General features: G+C 42.2%; 2 protein-coding genes across 2 annotated transcripts in view; one reads left to right on the top strand and one right to left on the bottom strand.

Moving 5' to 3' along the window:
* Nucleotides 1-16987, top strand: part of LOC137298104 (sodium-dependent phosphate transport protein 2B-like) — a 35636-nt gene extending 18649 nt beyond the window's left edge. Inside the window, exon 9 of the mRNA XM_067830183.1 lies at nucleotides 15601-16987. Within this exon, the coding sequence (XP_067686284.1) occupies nucleotides 15601-16568 (968 nt within the window). The 3' untranslated portion in view covers nucleotides 16569-16987. The remainder of the gene's footprint in view (nucleotides 1-15600) is intronic.
* LOC137297734 (uncharacterized) lies at nucleotides 869-4129 on the bottom strand. The gene has a single exon (XM_067829675.1). It carries the CDS (start codon nucleotides 4127-4129, stop codon nucleotides 869-871), a length of 3261 nt encoding a protein of 1086 aa, XP_067685776.1.
* Nucleotides 16988-17579: the final 592 nt, after the last annotated feature.

Below are 17579 nucleotides of genomic sequence, written 5' to 3'. Positions count from 1 at the left end.
AGGAGGTCGACTGCTGTGCTGCATGCTTCTGTCCAGGTGAACTTGGCCTTCTTTTGTAGCAGGGCTGTCAGGGGAGCTGCGACGTTAGCGAAGTTGGGACAGAACCTCCTGTAGTAGCCTGCCATGCCGAGGAAACGCCGGATCTCTTTCTTGGAAGTGGGCAGGGGGAAATTCATGATATCCGCCACCTTGGCGTCGTTGGGAGCCACAACCCCTTTTCCCACAGTGTGACCCAGGAAAGTCACCTTAGCATGTCCGAATTCACACTTGTCCAGGTTGACAGTGAGGTTGGCCATCTGTAACCGGCTGAACACTTGTCTAAGATTAGCTAGGTGCTCTTCCCAGGTGCTGGAGTAAATGACGACATCGTCCAGGTAAACACTAACACCAGAGAGGTCTGCTAGCACTACGTTCATCAGGCGCTGGAATGCAGCTGGGGCCGTCTTCAGTCCGAAAGGCATCACTCTGTATTGGTACAGCCCGTCTGGAGTGGCGATGGTAAGAATTCGTTTGGCTGCCTCGGTAAGGGGAATCTGGTAATATCCCTTGAGTAGATCCAGCTTCGATATGAACAATGCCTGACCAATGCTGTCAATACAGTCGTCAATCCTCGGTAGTGGATGGGAGTCTCCTTTGACTAAGAGGTTGACTCGCCTCAGGTCTGAACAGACGCGGAACTGATTGCCAGGCTTGGGTATCATCAGACAGGGGGAGCTCCAGTCGCTGTCACTCGGCTCAATGACTCCCTGCTGTAGCATGGAGTCTATCTCTCTCTTCAGCAGGGCCCTCTTAGCAGGGTTGAGGCGGTAGGGATGCTGTTTGACCGGAGAGGCACCACCCACATCCACGTCCAGCTGCATGGCGTTGGTCACCCCGGGGCGTCGGGGAATACCGGCAGGTGATCCTCGATGAGGGACTGCATGTCACTTCTCTGTGATGGGGATAGATGGGCCAGTTTCGAGTTCAGGTCAGCCAGGATCTCGCTATTACGTAGCTTGGCCTCAGCACAGACCTCCTGCTGCTCGCTGCTTATCACCACACCGACAGGACTCACAGCGGTCCTCTCCCGGTAGGCCTTCAACAGGTTGATGTGACAATATCTCTCCTTTCTGTGCCTGTCCGGAGTATTGATCACGTAACCTAGGTCGTTAACCCTACGTTTAACCGTATATGGGCCAAAGTATTTGACCTTGAGTGGGGACTTAGGAATGGGGAGGTATAACAGCACTTTATCACCAGCTTCGAACTGTCTGTCCTGCGCCTTCCTATCAAAGCGAGCCTTAGCCTGGTTCTGGGCGGACAATAGGTGTTGTTTAGCTAGTGTGGTAGCCTGCCAAAGCCTATCCTTGATCCTTGCCACATAACCCAACAAGTTCTCAGACTGATTATCATCCAGCCATTTATCCTTGACTAGTTTCAAAGGGCCTCTAGGAGTGTGACCATACACTAACTCAAACGGAGAGAACCCAAGGGATTCCTGACGTGAATCTCTAGCCGCAAACAAGACATAAGGTAGCCCTACATCCCAGTCTCTCTCATGCTCAAGACAAAAACACCGCAACATGCTCTTCAAGGTCTGATGAAAACGTTCAAGCGCCCCTTGGGACTCAGGATGATAGGCACTAGACCTGACTTGGTGAATCTCTAACAATAACATCACCTGTCGAAACAAATTTGACATGAAGTTGGACCCTTGGTCTGACTGAATCTCATTAGGCAAACCTGTCATGGTGAAATACTTGATGAGAGCCTTAGTAACCACAGCTGCCGTAACCTTACGCAATGGAATAGCTTCCGGAAACCTGGTGTTTAGACACATAATGGTCAACAAGTATTGATTACCCTGAGATGTCTTAGGCAACGGTCCTACAATGTCAATCAAAACCTTGGAGAACGCCTCTCCAACAGCAGGAACAACCTTCAGTGGCGCTGGGGGAATCAACTGATTGGGCTTCCCCGCCACCTGGCACACATGACAAGAACTACAGTAATCCTCCACATCCTTGTACATCCCTGGCCAAAAGAAATCTGAACTCAAACGATCATAGGTTTTAGTTCTACCAAGATGTCCTGCAAATAAACTCTCATGAGCTAAACTGAGAATCTCGGTTCGGAACGCCTTAGGGACTACAATCTGTTCCCGTGAACCAACATCCAGCTCCTTCTGAGGACAACGTCTCATGAGAATACCCTTGTGCACATAAAACTCCTCAGTATCCCTAGTATCCGACAGAACTTTGGACCAAATCTGCTGCAGGGTCTCATCTGACTTCTGAGCGATACACAGTGCCTCCTGACTCCAATTAACATCTAGACCGTCTAGGGTGTTCTTATCAACCTCTGTAATCTTTTTAGGAGCCGTAACCGTCTCGGTCTCCGTAGCTGAAACAACCTCACTTGTGCTTTTCGCTGGACCACTACTGGGAAGTTCCTCAAGAGCATTAGACACACATGTGTCTGCGAGGTCTACATCTTCATCTAATGGCTTCACCTTAGACATTGACCTGGTAGTAACACAAGCTGGATACCTAGCCATACTCGAATCTACCTCGGACAAACTATGGCCTACTGGCGAACTGTGAACGTGTAATTCGGGAAAACACCTGGGTTGACAACAACGATCAGTCAAATCATTACAAAGAAGGACATCAACTCCCTCAAATGGCAGCTCCTCGACTACACCTACAACAACTTCACCCGACACAAAGTCACTGTTGAGCCATACCCTATGCAAAGGAACTGACATAGCCTTCTGACCAATCCAACTGACTATGACATAATCACCTGTAGCCGAATGCACTGTCTTAGGCAGAGCAGATGACAACATGAGGGTTTGCCACGCCCCTGTGTCCCTATACACTGATACATCACTAGGCTGATCCCTAACCTTGACATCAGACACTGAACCCTTATGGATGTACTTGCTGACTCTTGACAATGGCATAGCTGACTTGACAAAACCAATAGCTGACGCATTATCCCGGTTCCTCTTGAAACAGCTGTCAACAGTGTGATTTGTCATATGACAGTAACTACACTTTGGCCTAGCCCATGCGGAGTTAACACCCTGAGTACTATTCTGCCCCGAACTGCCGTTACGCTGACCTCCTACGTTACCTTGGCTACCGCTCTGATCAGGGTTAGCTTGACCTGGACCTATCCTTCCATTACCATCCTTGCCGTTCAGACCACCAGTGACACCAGGAATGCCTTTACTCCGAATACCAAAACTGCCCTGATGCGGAACTTTTGGAGCAGCTGGGACTTTGTGAACCAAAGAGTAATTATCGGCCACCTCAGCGACATGTGCTAATTTATGGACCTTCTGATCAGATAAGAGAAGCCTTAAACCTGGTGACATGTTATTTCTAACCTCCTCTAACACCATTAAATCCCTAAGTTCTGTCAACTCCTTCACAGACTCCGACCTCATCCATTTATCAAACAAATTGCCCTTTTTAGCAATAAACTCAGCATAAGTCTCTGAGCCCAGCTTAGTCAAACTCCGGAACTGTTGGCGATACGCCTCACTAGTCACCTCATAGGCCCTGAGAATAGCAGACTTGATTTGCTGATAATCCCGGGACTGCTCGTCACTCAAGGAATTGTAAGCCACGGTTGCCTTACCCTTGAACTTGGATTGAACTAAGATATGCCAGTACTCATTCGGCCATTTTAACTCAGAAGCAATCCGCTCAAACTGCTTGAAGAACCCTTCTACCTCTACCTCATCAAAGTTTGGCAAAGACCTATAACAGTCATTAATCTTGACCTTATCTGACAAAACCGGACCATGAGTCTGTCTAAGCTCTAATTCCTTCAACCTGTACTCATGTTCCCGTGCTTCTCTTCTTTCCTGGAACTCCAACTCTAACCTCCGCAGTTGTAACCTTTCAGAGAGAGAAGCGCCTGAACCATCCCCACTACTACCTCCTGTGTCAACTACAGGCTCCTCATCTACCGACTCCTGACCATCATCAACCCACAAAGCATTGATTAGGACTTCCTTAATCTGTCTAACACAAATTCCTGCCTCTAAGCAAATGTCATATTCTCCTGCTAACTCAAGCAACTCCTCCTTAGAACTTCTTTTAATCTGAACAACTGACGGCTTATCTGAACCCGCCATGATGCAAAAACGATAGTCTCAACAGTTGTACTACAACTTCTCTAATGCAGACGTCTGTATGACCTCAATAAACCCAGGCCGGTCAAAGAACAATAAGGCCTTACCCTAGCAACTTGAATACTAGAAGAAACGATCCCGGACGAGCCCCCAAATTTCCTTCAACGGCAATCTCTTACCCTCTGTCACGGTGCCACCCGCCGTGATCGGCGTCTGGACGGAAATTGATCCAGTAAATGTATTACAACAAACAAACCGACTACTGTAACAACATTTATTTATGCAAGAACCACACCAGCCAACAACCAGCCGCTTAAAAAAATAATAACCATAAGACGAACTATTGGCTAGAGTACCCCCACATTAACAGGCAAGACCAGGGCTCAGCACACACATAGCTGGGTGCCACCAACTGAGAAGGGGGAGGAACGATTACGGTGGAGGTGCAACCTCTTACAGGGCGAGCACTGAGCCGAATAATGTTAAAACAATTAACACTAGTATATGGAGTGATCAATACACCAGACAAGTAAACAAAGGTAGGATTACCATCACAGGCTCCCGTATTGGGGTCCCGAGAGCAGCCTTCCGATCGTCCCACGATGCAGCTTCAGACAGCAAGGTAGCAGGTCGTCATGCATGTGGCAGACTAGTCTTCCCCAAGTGCCAGGAATGACTTTCCAAGACCGGCTATATTTCAACCACGCGGACGTCGTAGAGGACAATACCCAAGGCGATGGGAAAATGGTCAACGCACCGCTGACCGGCACTAAAGTGTGCTAGTCAGGGGGTATATAACCAGCTATACCTATCGGATAAGTATAGGTATAGAGGAGAGGTACACCTCAATAGGTAGGGCAGGAGTCCTACTACAAATAGGGGTAGGTAGGTAGTTGGTCAACGGTTAAGTTAAGTGGTAAGCTAGCGAAAACCCTGGTAGGGATGATGAGGTATGTCAGAGTTAGAGTTGCATTTATGGATCTCATTCGATCATAAAAACAAATATAGGGATAAAATGTACATGTTCTAAACAACAGAGGTCTCCTCTACACGAGGATAAGTACATCGAGGTTTAAGATGGTACGTACACATCATAAATAGCAAAAGGACGGCTACTGGACGCGCACGGCCCCTTGGGGTGTTCGGGGTAATTTGATACACAGGCACCATAGGCCATGCTGCATGATACATGCACGAGCAGCGTGATAACTATATCCTTAAAACAAATCTGGTATAACCTATATATGCTTTAACAACAACAAAAAAAAAAAAATAGGGGAACTTAACTTGAATTTACGATGGATGACCATTTGTGAGTCAACCAACGTTGACATAATTCAAAATGATGAAGGTTGACATAATACAAAAGGATGAAAGTTGCCATAATACAAAATGAGGAATATTTGTTGTTATAATTAGGTATATACACACGCACGAGTCGCGTGACACCCTGCCTCCAAGGTGTTGGCAGAGGAAGTGAGCATGTCCCTCATCGGTCAGCTTTCTTGCCTCGATGGTACACTTTACGTCCAGTAACCACTCTCCCAGGGAAATGTCTCCTACCTTCAATGGCTTCTCCTTGAAACTGGTCAGCTGACATCCAGTGATTTGGTAAGGTGTCGTCTTTGTTTTCTTGACTCCATAGATACTGAACTCATGAACTAGTTTGCTCTCCCTTGATCGCTGTGAAGTAGATGTGGTACCCTGAACTTGACAAACCATTCCTAACAAGGATTCTGGCAACGGTCTTCACAGATTGATCTTTCGTAGGATAGGATTGGGTGTATTTTGTAAATACATCCGTTAATACTAGAACGTTCTCCTATCCATTGTATCCTCTGTCTAAGAGGGTAAAGTCCATGGCTAGAATTTCCAATGGTTTTCTGGCAATGATGAAACCAAAAGTTGGCTTTACATTGGGACCATGCTTTCCAAGCATGCATCGCTCGCACATCCAGTGCTTGACAAACTGAAAATACAACTGATAGTCATTGGGACCAGTGCCAATTAGAAAGTACTGGTCCATGATAAACTTCACTAGCCAAAAATAAAATTAAATAAGAAACAACAATATCTGCTTGTCAAGTCTCTTTATTTTTAATGAATGATGAGAAACATTGAACAAGATGTTTTAACACTGTTTCAGCAGTTGTCACCAAAGATTACAACAGTGAACTCGGAACGCCTAACCATCATCTGCAAGTGCATGAACATAAATTACAGTGTCTTTATGACACTAACTTTATTATCTCTGTAAGTGTAAGTGACAGTAAACACATAGTGTCACTCTCGTCTTACTCTAGACTCATGGTCAACCAGGTCAAGTCATACAGCCATTTTAAAACTGTTTAAGCTGTTATCACAAAAAATTAGAAGTTTTTAACAGTGATTTCAGAGTGAGTGAGTGAGTTTAGTTTTACGCCGCACTCAGCAATATTACAGCTATATGGCGGTGGTCTGTAAATAATCGAGTCTGGACCAGACAATCCAGTGACCAATCCAGGAACCGATGACATGCGTCAACCAAGTCAGTGAGCCTGACCACCCGATCCCGTTAGTCGCCTCTTACGACTAACAGGATCGGGTGATTTCAGAACTTGCAGTCACCTACAACTGAACATATATTACAGTGTCATATTGACACTAACTTGATATAGTAGACACACTCTGGTCTCATTGTCAAGTGAAACAGTCATTTTAGCACTGTTTATGCAGTTGTCTAATGTCATCCAAACAATAGAACAGTGAATTCAGAACTTACTAACAGTCAATTACAACTGAATGAAGCTATACAGTCTTACTGACACTAATGATAGTAAACTCACTCTGGTCTCATTGTAAAGTCAAACAGTCATTTTAACACTGTTTTGTCGTCACCAAACATTTGAACAGTGAATTCAGAAGTAACAATCAACTTTAACTTGAATTCAGAACTAACAGTCAACTTTAACTTAATTCAGAACTAACAGTCATCTTTAACTTTACATTACAATGTCTTACGTAAGCACACTCTGGTCACATTGTCAAGTCAGAAGGTTTTCATTCATCATGTTCATGGTGAACATCACAGTTAGGTATAGCCTTTGAAATGATATGCTCTCGCATAAGGGCATATGCTCTTTCCTCCTGAAGATTAAAATTGTCATGATCTGATTCATCTGAGTAGTAGTCAGAGAGATCTGAGGATCCTACATCTGCAGCAGTGTTTTCTCGAACATCCACAACATCTGCATCCTCAACATTGTCAAGTCCATTAATGGCACATCATAACCAACACCTGCACCCTCAGCCTCAAGCATACGTGTCTGTTTGCTACCTAGTTGAATACATGAAATAGATTAAAATAAGGAATAAGAATTTTAATTTTAAACAGAAAATGTTCTTCAGTTTGTTTCTTTGAACTTGTTGGATGCTAACTAACTTCAATATTTCTTTTTTCACACTAATGACTGAAAAGACAAATATGCATTAAGTACAGCTTTAAATAAAGTACCTTTCTAGTTGCATGAAGGCCTTCTGCTGCTTGAAGTCCACCAGTGATTTATTGCTGGATAAGGATCAAGGTCAGAATGTTGGCTGATTCCAAATTGATCATCATTAAGTTTCCCAGGCTATCATCTCTCAGACAACTGCGCCAGTCCCATTTGATTTGCTACATGAGAGAGAAGCCCCTCTCTGCCTCAGCAGCCCATCCAGGTAGTGACAGAACAAGGCTAAATAATGCCATAACACCAGGCACTTTATCTTAAATCGCTTCCTGTAGTCTTGACATGTCTGTCTTGGGGACCTTATCAAAGCTGAAACACATGACATTCAGACAATCAAGTTGATTTTATTCCATAATAACAAATAAACAATTCAAAGCACAAATAACTCAAAAAAAAAAGATCTTGACACACACTCACATTAATTTTATCACTTAAACTGAAAGGACAGTCACCGAGTGACTTGTGTGTTGTACAACAGAGATTTAAATTTGGGCCAGTCCTCCACAGTGGCAGGAGTGATTCCAGATGCCTGGAAAGCTGCTCAAAACCTTTCACAGTATGTGAACATGTTCATCTCCATATTCTGTAAATAGAAGTGTAAGTTTTCAGGCATCATCAAACTTAAATTACATCTTTCAGTCACATATATTTTCCCATTTCTGACATAATTTAACTACATGTATTAGTAACTCATGTTTTTAAAATTTATGAAATAGAAATTTAACAGGTTAAATTCGGTTTTAATTAGTGGTAGGAATATGGTTTTTGCCCGGTGAGCAGAGTTGCTTCCCCATGCATTACGTCACTAAATTTGGCAAGCATGGTGGCATGGCGTGCACGGCAAGATTTAACCACTCCCTCCCCCCAGTAGTATTACTGGCATGGCAACAATGGTTAATTTCCTGCTTGGTATACAAGTTAGCACCTGCTCCTTCCAGTAATATAGTTGCATTTTTTTTTGTATATTATTGTTTCAAGTCTGCAGGATTCAAAGGGAGTGTTTTAGTTAGTGTTAATTAAGCAATCACAGCGTTGTAAAGCCATGCATGAGGCTATTTGTTCTGCATTCAATATTTGTCATATTATGGGGCATTGTAACGCTGCAGTATGGCGCTGTTACGGTGTCACCTACCGTCAAGGGAATCTGGATGGAAAATGATCCAGTAAAATGTTCCAAGAACAAAAACCTGACTGTGAGTTTAAAACATTTATTGAGTGCAGGGTACCACACCAGCATAACAACAAGCCGCTAGATCAACAAACATAGAATTAACTGGCCACAACAGCTCGCCTTAACAGACAAGGCCAGGGGTCGGCCCATAAATTGCTTAGTGTCCCCTACTTAGGGAGGATGTGGAATAAGTGTCAGATTGCAGCCTCTAACAGGGCGTGCAAGGGTCCCAAATAGAAATATTAATAGTAGTATCTTAGTAATAGTAACTAGCGTGACCAATAGACCGGACAGACAAAGACAGGTAGAAATACCATCACGAGATCCTGTCTTGGACTCCCAAGATCAGCCTTCCGGTCGTCTCCCGATGCAGCTCTTGACAGCAAGCTAGCCAGTCAACCTGCGCGCAGCAGTCTAGTCTTCCCCAAGGTGCCGAGTGACTGTCCATGGTCGGCTATATCTCAGCCGCGCGGACGTCGGAGTGGACAGTACCCAATGTGAGATGAAAAATGTCGACTCATCTCTGACCTGCACAGCCGTGTGCTAACAGTTGGGTATATCCAAGGCTATAACTATGACCTAAGAGTAGGTATAGGCGAAAGGGACACCGGATCAGGTAGAGCGAGAGTCCTACTACAAACAGATGTAGGAGAATAGTTGGTCAATGGGTTCATAACTTGTGTAGACAGCGAAACCCTGATATAATACATAGTATACCTGAGAATTTGGGCGGCATAAATGGTTTTATCTTTGGTATATTAACAAATAGAAAGACATAAGTTACATGTACTGAAGACTAGTGGACTCCTCTGCAAGAGGGTAAGCACATCGAAGGATGAGATGTTATTTACAAGGCATAATAAGTAAGAAAATGAGTACTAGTCAAGCACGGCTCAAACAGCCTGAGCGGGGTAATGTGATGCGTCTGCACCATTGGCCAAGTTGTGGGATACACACGCGAGTCGCGTGACAGCGCAGTAAATTTTGCCAACTCTCCTTGCTCTTATTTCGTTTATTGCAGAAGAGTTATCCAAACTAATATGTATTTAATGTTTAAATTGCTATCTTATGATTTTCACCTGATTCCTACTTAATAATTAACTCTATTAATTTACTGTAAACATAACATTAGCTTTGGAATTAATACCTGGATCTTCATGAAGTCTCGAAGGAAAGATTGATAACTTCACAACGGAAGTAGCCTTCAGGACACAATTTTCATCACTGAACCTGTGGCTCAGACTATCAAAGCATCTATAAGTTTCTGTCTGCAGCTGTTGAAAGCAACCAAAGTTCCCTTCAGTCCAGCATCCAAGGCTCCAGTAGGCAGGCACTGTAGGTTAGGTCCATCCCTGTGATAATATGCAATAAATAAAGTTAAAAAAGCAAAACCTCTATAAACAAATAAGACTGTTGATTAACAGACATCATGCCAATAAATGCAAATTAGGATATGCATATTATCAAGGGAAAGTTTGGGCAAGAATTTACTGGTGCAATGTCTAGTAGACCAGCGTATTTGTCGAGCCCTGTTTCTTTCATAGACACAGATGGTATGTGGGTACATGGGAGTTGTTCGTCTTTAGCATAAATAGCTTCAGCGCGTACAACTTGTCTGTCCAGGTTGATATGGGTCTTCAGGTCTGTTGGTGATATTGTAGGTGTTGCCCTGTTCTCTGCCATAATGACGATAACTTCCTCTGGTTTTGTTGCCTCTGTCCCATGGTTGACTTTCCTGCTGAGAGAATCAGCTTTCTTGTTTTTCTTTCCAGACCTGTGACGAATGGTCAAACTGAACTGAGCTAACTCCCCAATCCATTTCGTCTCTGTGGCACCAAGTTTAGCCAAAGTTTGTACGTAACTCAAGGGGTCATTACCTGTGTATACGGTACATTGTGCACCTGAACTTCTCTGTAACAGCCCATCTTAACACAATGAGTTCTAATTTCATACTGCTGTTGTTGGTCATGTTCTTATCAGCAGCTCACATTAACCGACTATAGTTTGGCATGAAATACATGTGGACCCATATTTTTGTAAGTAACTCTTCATCCAATTATCCAATCAATCTCAAACTTTGAAAGTGGATTTTTTGTCAGACAACCTAATCACCTTGTAGATCACCGTTTTTATGCATTTGTATGAAAGAATCCGTCTATGGAACTATCAACAAAATAAACAGCAGAACGCTGACTGCTTGCCTGTAACATTGTCTGTGACTCATCAACTTTTCAGTGAGTTCAGCTTGACGTTTCACAATATCATCTGTTTTGATGAAGTGTTCCTCTACTGAGGCCTTGTCCCTGGCAGCAGTGATGTTAAACACGCTTTACTCAATCAAACAGTGATGTAGCTCAAGGAACTCAAGATCTGCTTGTTCCTTGGCAAGACACTTATCTCCCGCTTGATGGTGTCTGGTTGCTGCCTATGCGAACTGGCTCTTCAGGGCACTCTGCCTCTGGTTCAAGAAGGCTGGTTCGATATCAGTGATGTGATTGTACAGATCAATCAGGTCCAGAGAAAGGGTAATGGGATCTTGTCCTGGCTTCTGGCGATGAGAATAAAACCGATGCTGTGCTGTAGGTAAGTCACTGCCTCCTCCAAAGACTTTCCTCAGTACTTTTATGATCTCTATGCGTGACTCTTTTACGATCAACCCAAGATCTCCTGTCGTGCCCTGCCTCCAAGGTGTTGGCAGAGGAAGAGAGCATGTTCCTTGTTGCTCATCTTTCTTGCCTCGATGGTGCACTTTACGTCCAGTAACCACTCTCCCAGGGAAATGTTTCCTACTTTCAATGGCTTCTTGAAACTGGTCAGCTGACATCCAGTAATTTGGGTGGGTGGTCTGCTAACTGCTGCTGTTGCTCTTTCAACTGCATCCTCATCCTCGCAAGCTCCTCCTCCAGACGGGACACATTCTCAAGGTTGACAAAGGGGGCATCATCACTGCTATGTGGTGACTTCGGCTGACTCATGATTTCAAGGCTAAGAAGACTACGTCAGAGAAAATACATACAAAAATATTAATATCACCACCCAACACAACATTGCTAGTTACAATAAGTTATGATCATACATTCTTAGCCTAGCCACATTGTCAAAGTGTTCCTTGATACTCAGCACATGATTACTAGGCCACTGAAACAGTCTTGGCACTGTTATCCATCAGAAGCCATGACATCTCCAGCCTGGTCGTGCTCTTTTGGGCTGCCATGCAGTGACGCCATCCTTTCCTCACTCTGGCGGTTTCTTGCATTGCCTGGTTGTGCTCTTTTGGGCTGCCATCCAGTGACGCCATCCTTCCCTCACTCTGGGGGTTTCTTGCATTGCCTGTGTCATCACACTTCTGACACCAAAAAGTTGTAGGGGGGGGAAAATGACTCAAGGTGTTGAGTATTCTATGCATCTTTTAATCTTCTCAACTTTAAACAATGGGAAAAACCTACAACATACAAATATCACAATCTCTTTAGTTAACTGTCATGGAGCAACAGAATGAAATAATATTTCTATGTACTGCTTCATCAGCATGCTCTATACCTACACCTGACATTGTATGTGATACACAAAGTTCATTATTGATAGGTGGCACGTGGACGGAAGTACAGATAGTACAGATATAAACTGACAACTAGTTCAGCTTACACATAATACCAAGATGAACACTGAGCATATAAAGATATGAAAATATTACTAAAATTCCAGAATGAAACAACTTTTGTCTGTAGTTGGACTGATATAAATATGACTGTAATGAAAATGTATTACTATTTTACAGTACAGTGAAAAAAAGCACCGACAAATTTTAACAAACTTGTTCATACAAATATGTATGAATGAGCAGTATACATTACAGACTGATAAACTCACCCCCAGCAGACTTGCTCAACAGCAAAGACATGCTCGGAGCGACATCACCATGTAGTGGCGTTCAAGTTACCTGACAATAACACAAATACGATACTAGAAGGTTCAAAGTTGGCACAATTGCCACCATACTTAAATAACAGTGACTAGATTTGTGAACAATAAAAAACAGAATACTGGGAAACAAAATGTAGATATCACATTCTGCCAGCCAGAGCACATTCACTTACTCTACTGCGACTATAGCCACACAGTGTGTTGGAAAGGGAAGCAACGCATGTGGGCTATCGACAAACAATGGATTGCCTGTTTTGGCGCAAAAACTAACTCATTGACAGTGATTCCAAAACTTAATATATACTTGGTAGGTACATGAAAGACAAACTTACAAAATGCATCAGTACTACATAAAAATAAAAAATTGCAGAGCAATGTAAATTCATGATTTGTAGTTTGCATATTTCACTTGATACTGACCAATGTACTTTGGTCAGCCATTAAAGGGACACTAATGCGGAGCAATATCCGTGGACTGGTGTAAACTTTTGTTATTGTTTTTCTCCCGTGAGTACCCGGATGATATCCCAGAATTCGTGACTGGTTCGTGACCTCTGCTGCGCAGTCCGTAGGCGCAACTGATAGTTTAATTACAGACAGATCAACTGAGGTGAAGTCACTTTTACTTCATTACAAATGTATTGTGAAAACAAATGAAACACTTTGAAGGTTAATCATCTGCCAGTGGTAGAAATGGTAAAAAACTACTGGGACGGAAAAATAACGAAGCCAATGTACGTCTCTATATTTTGCCTCATAACCCTAATTAGTTTATTGTCATATTTGTATGATTCTGAAAATTAACAAAAGAACGCACGATCTGCTTATACTCCTAGTAAATTTCTAACATAACAGCAACATTTATACATTGTATAGATTGCCAATGTGGATCCTATTTCACACACATACGCGATCTAGTGTCTGTTTTCTGTGATACAGATTCTGCTGAATGCTACAATAAATAAATTAAACCAAAATGCAAATAATGAATGTAAAACAGACTAATTTTATAGCAACAATGTCAGGCTACTACCTTGTTCAGGAGTGTATCCATCAATATCCACATAAAAGAAATCGTATTCCATTCATCTGCAGCTGGTAAAAAATCCTGCTCTGTGTCGCGTGTCTTACAACTGTCTCATTTGCGAAAAAGTAACACATCGTTTCACGTCTTTCGTTGGTGAAAACCAGAAAAACCTCTCATTGGTCTCCCAAGATAGCACACCTGGCAACTAATTGTATGATGTCCACTATTCTAAGTAATTTAGTTAACCAATAATGAGCAATCAATCAATCAACGCAAGGGTGGTTAATTCTTTGAAGGGAGGATGTTGTTTTTGCACTCACACTTTACGACAGGGTGTTGTCATCTACACACTCTGCCTTTTGACAAATCCGCTAGAAGATAAAAGTAATTAATCAATCAGTGTGTTATCGGTTAATCCTTTGATCGATGTTTGCTTTTGTAACTCAGCTGATAAAACCTCTTGCATCACTTACATGCACATGTTACATAACATACAATACATTTGCCATTACAGACCTTAATTTATAATGTTGAGTATTTACTCCAGACAGGAGAAATGCCAAATGGGAACCTTTGTTGAGTAACCGAAGTGGTGTTACTACTAATTATACCTGTTTAAAAATCATTAATTGACCATCCAGGGAATGATGACAAATAGCACGTGTATTTACACCATCAAGCGCGAGTTACAGCAAGGAAGATGTAATCTCTGTGTCGCATGCAGCCTGAAAACACTTATGGCCCGAAACTGTTTTGAGGATACCAACGGAATTTCGTTACATAAGGAAAACACACTGGCATTTGCTGTGTACTTTGGTAAATAGGTGAAATAAGGGGTTTTTTACGTAAGAAAATTTTCAGATTTCTCTACCAAAGGCAAAGTCATCGTTTTTTGTTTACGAATTCAAATAAATCAACTGTGTGTTTTTCTTATCATAAATAAGAAACCATTGTAGCTACCATAGCTACCAAAATTTACGTATGATATTTGCTATCACAGCTCAACCAACACTCAAAACTACCTAAATATAAAGCTTTGCAATCTTCCGTACTGAAACAAATGGCTTGCTACGTGCCTGTAGACATTATATTTTGATGTAACATGATTAAATATCGAGGTTAAAAACGCAGAAATAGGATCAAATTGGATCAGTAACTATACCATCCAAGCATCCTAAAAGTACTACACTGCTGGTATATTTGGTTACGATCGGACAAGGAATACCATGGATATTTTCAAACAAATGGCATATGATGGGCATCCGGCCCCCTGACTGTTTAGGTGAAAAAATTCTGCTAATATGGACAGGAGCCCAGTTCCTTTGTCCGTCACGGACGAAGGAGCGGGCGCTGACCAAATTGCGGTTTGGTTTCGTAATTAGACCGTTGGCGAGAAACATTATTCGCTCCGCATCAGTGCCCCTTTAACACATACATTGCTATATATAGACAGACAGGTTCATCACTACAATAACAGTTATGAGAAATCACATACATCAACTGTGTTTTCTGTAGTTGGTATAAAATGCACATATAAAATAGCTTAATGGGTGTACTCACATTGAAATATAGGTGGAACAATGAACAGGATCAATAATTTTCTTTGTGACCTGCCTCAGCAAGAGCAAGCTTCCTTCTGCCGAATGTCGTGATGATTTTCACATAGATTAAAATATTTTAGTGAAAGGTGAATTGATTTGCAGCCAAATAGTAACTGTCAAATATATGGGAAGGTTATTAAAACTTACTGTAATTAATTATTTACAACTTGTGAACTGCCGGAATTTGCTGAAGATTTGCAAAGTTTACGAGGTGTTTAAAACACATGAAACTCTCTTCATTGACCAAAAATATTTTCTTTCAGGTTCTGCCCTCTTCAGTCATCTTGGCCTTTCTGATGTACAATCAGGAATAATACTCCTAGTTGTCTCCCTTGTGCTTCTCTGTGGATGCCTGGTTGCCATGGTGAAACTGCTAAACTCTGTCATGAAGAACCATGTTGCGACAGCAATAAAGAAAATGGTGAATGCTGACTTTCCTGGTAGATGTTCCTTCTTGACTGGCTACCTTGCCATCTTGGCCGGCGCTGGTCTCACGGTCATCGTCCAAAGCAGTTCCGTCTTCACGTCAACACTGACTCCACTGGTAGGCGTCGGTGTTCTTGATCTAGAACGTATGTATCCCCTGACTTTAGGATCCAACATTGGTACCACTGCCACAGCCATTTTGGCATCTCTTGCATCCCCATCCGATAGACTTTCGACAGCTCTTCAGATAGCGCTGTGTCATTTTTTCTTCAATGTCTCAGGAATTTTGATATTTTATCCCATTCCTTTACTGAGGCGGGTTCCTTTGAAGTTGGCCCGATTTCTGGGCAAGACAACAGCGAGGTATCGATGGTTTGCTCTATTTTATCTTTGTTTGATGTTTGTCCTTCTACCTGTGTGTGTATTCGGGTTGTCCTTTGCTGGATCACCAGTTATCATCTCTGTTACTTCAGTTGCAGGTCTTGTAACCATTGTCATCATCTTTATAAATATCTTACAAGACAAACATCCAAAAGCATTGCCAAAAAGTATGCAGACTTGGGACTTCCTTCCCAAACCCCTGCGCTCCTTACAACCATATGATGATATTATCCAGACAACATGTTACACAGTTACAAGTTGTTGCAAGTGTAGTGCTCCTTGTGCTAAAATAGAGTCAGACCCTGTAGAGTCATTTGACCTGACCTTGACCTCCAGTTCAAGTTCACCTAACAGCAGTTGGTCATCCACTTCATCTTCAGACTCTGCAGCATCTGTGACATCATCTACACCATTGATGGTATAGGCGTATGAAGCAATAGGTAATAACAGTTGAATACCTTATAATTCACTAGTGAAACATGTACATGTTTAAACTGCTAAGGAAATTCATGCTAAACCATGAGCCAGTGATAACTGATTTGTTCACAAGATGAAAAAACATTAAGACAACTTGAGATAAGCTTACTTTTTTATGTTTCATGGACATTAGAGACTAAAACTGTGGAAGAGCACAATGGGTGCTTCAATATTGCTCCATGTTTGACACCAATATAATACTTACTAAGCTACCACTATGATGTAATGATTGTATGACAGCTACTCCTGTCAAAGATAAAGACACATAAAGACAGCATCAGTAGTTGTTATGAAATGCATAGATTGAAACAGGATATCATCACGTTGACAGTGCAGGCAGAAGTCTAAAAAAAGCATTCCCTAAAATTAACAATAATCCAAGTCTTAATGGATGTGACTATATAAAGAGAAAATACTTAGTAGAGAAAATAATATTCTCTGCTCAAGCCATATCAAAGACTGCTGAGGAGTCTCCCCAACTGGACCTGCATATTCTGGCTTAGATTTAGAGTGTAAGGATTCCGTTTTAAAGTGATGAAGGTCGACAACATTTGTTACTTTATCCATAAACTCTTGAGAGACAAAGAAGTTGTCATGGGGATGAGAGGCATAGAAGTTGTCACGGGAATCTCACGGTATGGTCAGGACAACAATTTGTCTTTTCATTTTTATCTTGCTGCATGAGATGTTCTAAATGAATTTGACGATGATACGTTATGAGATGGGGAACTAGTCCCTGCAGTCGTTTTGATGGTGTTCTGCTATTTGATTCACCAGTCTGAACCTGTTTTTGCCTCTCAGTTGTAAGTTAATCCCCAACACTTAGAGCCTCTTGTTGTGTCTGTGTGCCTTGTGCTCCCTATCCATTACAAGGAACAAATCCGTGAATGAATCTCAGATGTCTGTCATGTCATCGTTTATTGCTGTTTCTTCTCCACAATGCCAATATATATATATA

This window comes from Haliotis asinina, chromosome 10 (genome assembly GCF_037392515.1).
Source record: "Haliotis asinina isolate JCU_RB_2024 chromosome 10, JCU_Hal_asi_v2, whole genome shotgun sequence".
Taxonomy (NCBI): Eukaryota; Metazoa; Mollusca; class Gastropoda; order Lepetellida; family Haliotidae; genus Haliotis; species Haliotis asinina.
This window is presented reverse-complemented; position numbering and strand designations above follow the sequence as displayed.

Coding starts and splice junctions, on each gene's coding strand:
- LOC137297734 (XM_067829675.1), bottom strand. CDS start 4,129: ATGGCGGGTTCAGATAAGCCGTCAGTTGTTCAGATTAAAAGAAGTTCT.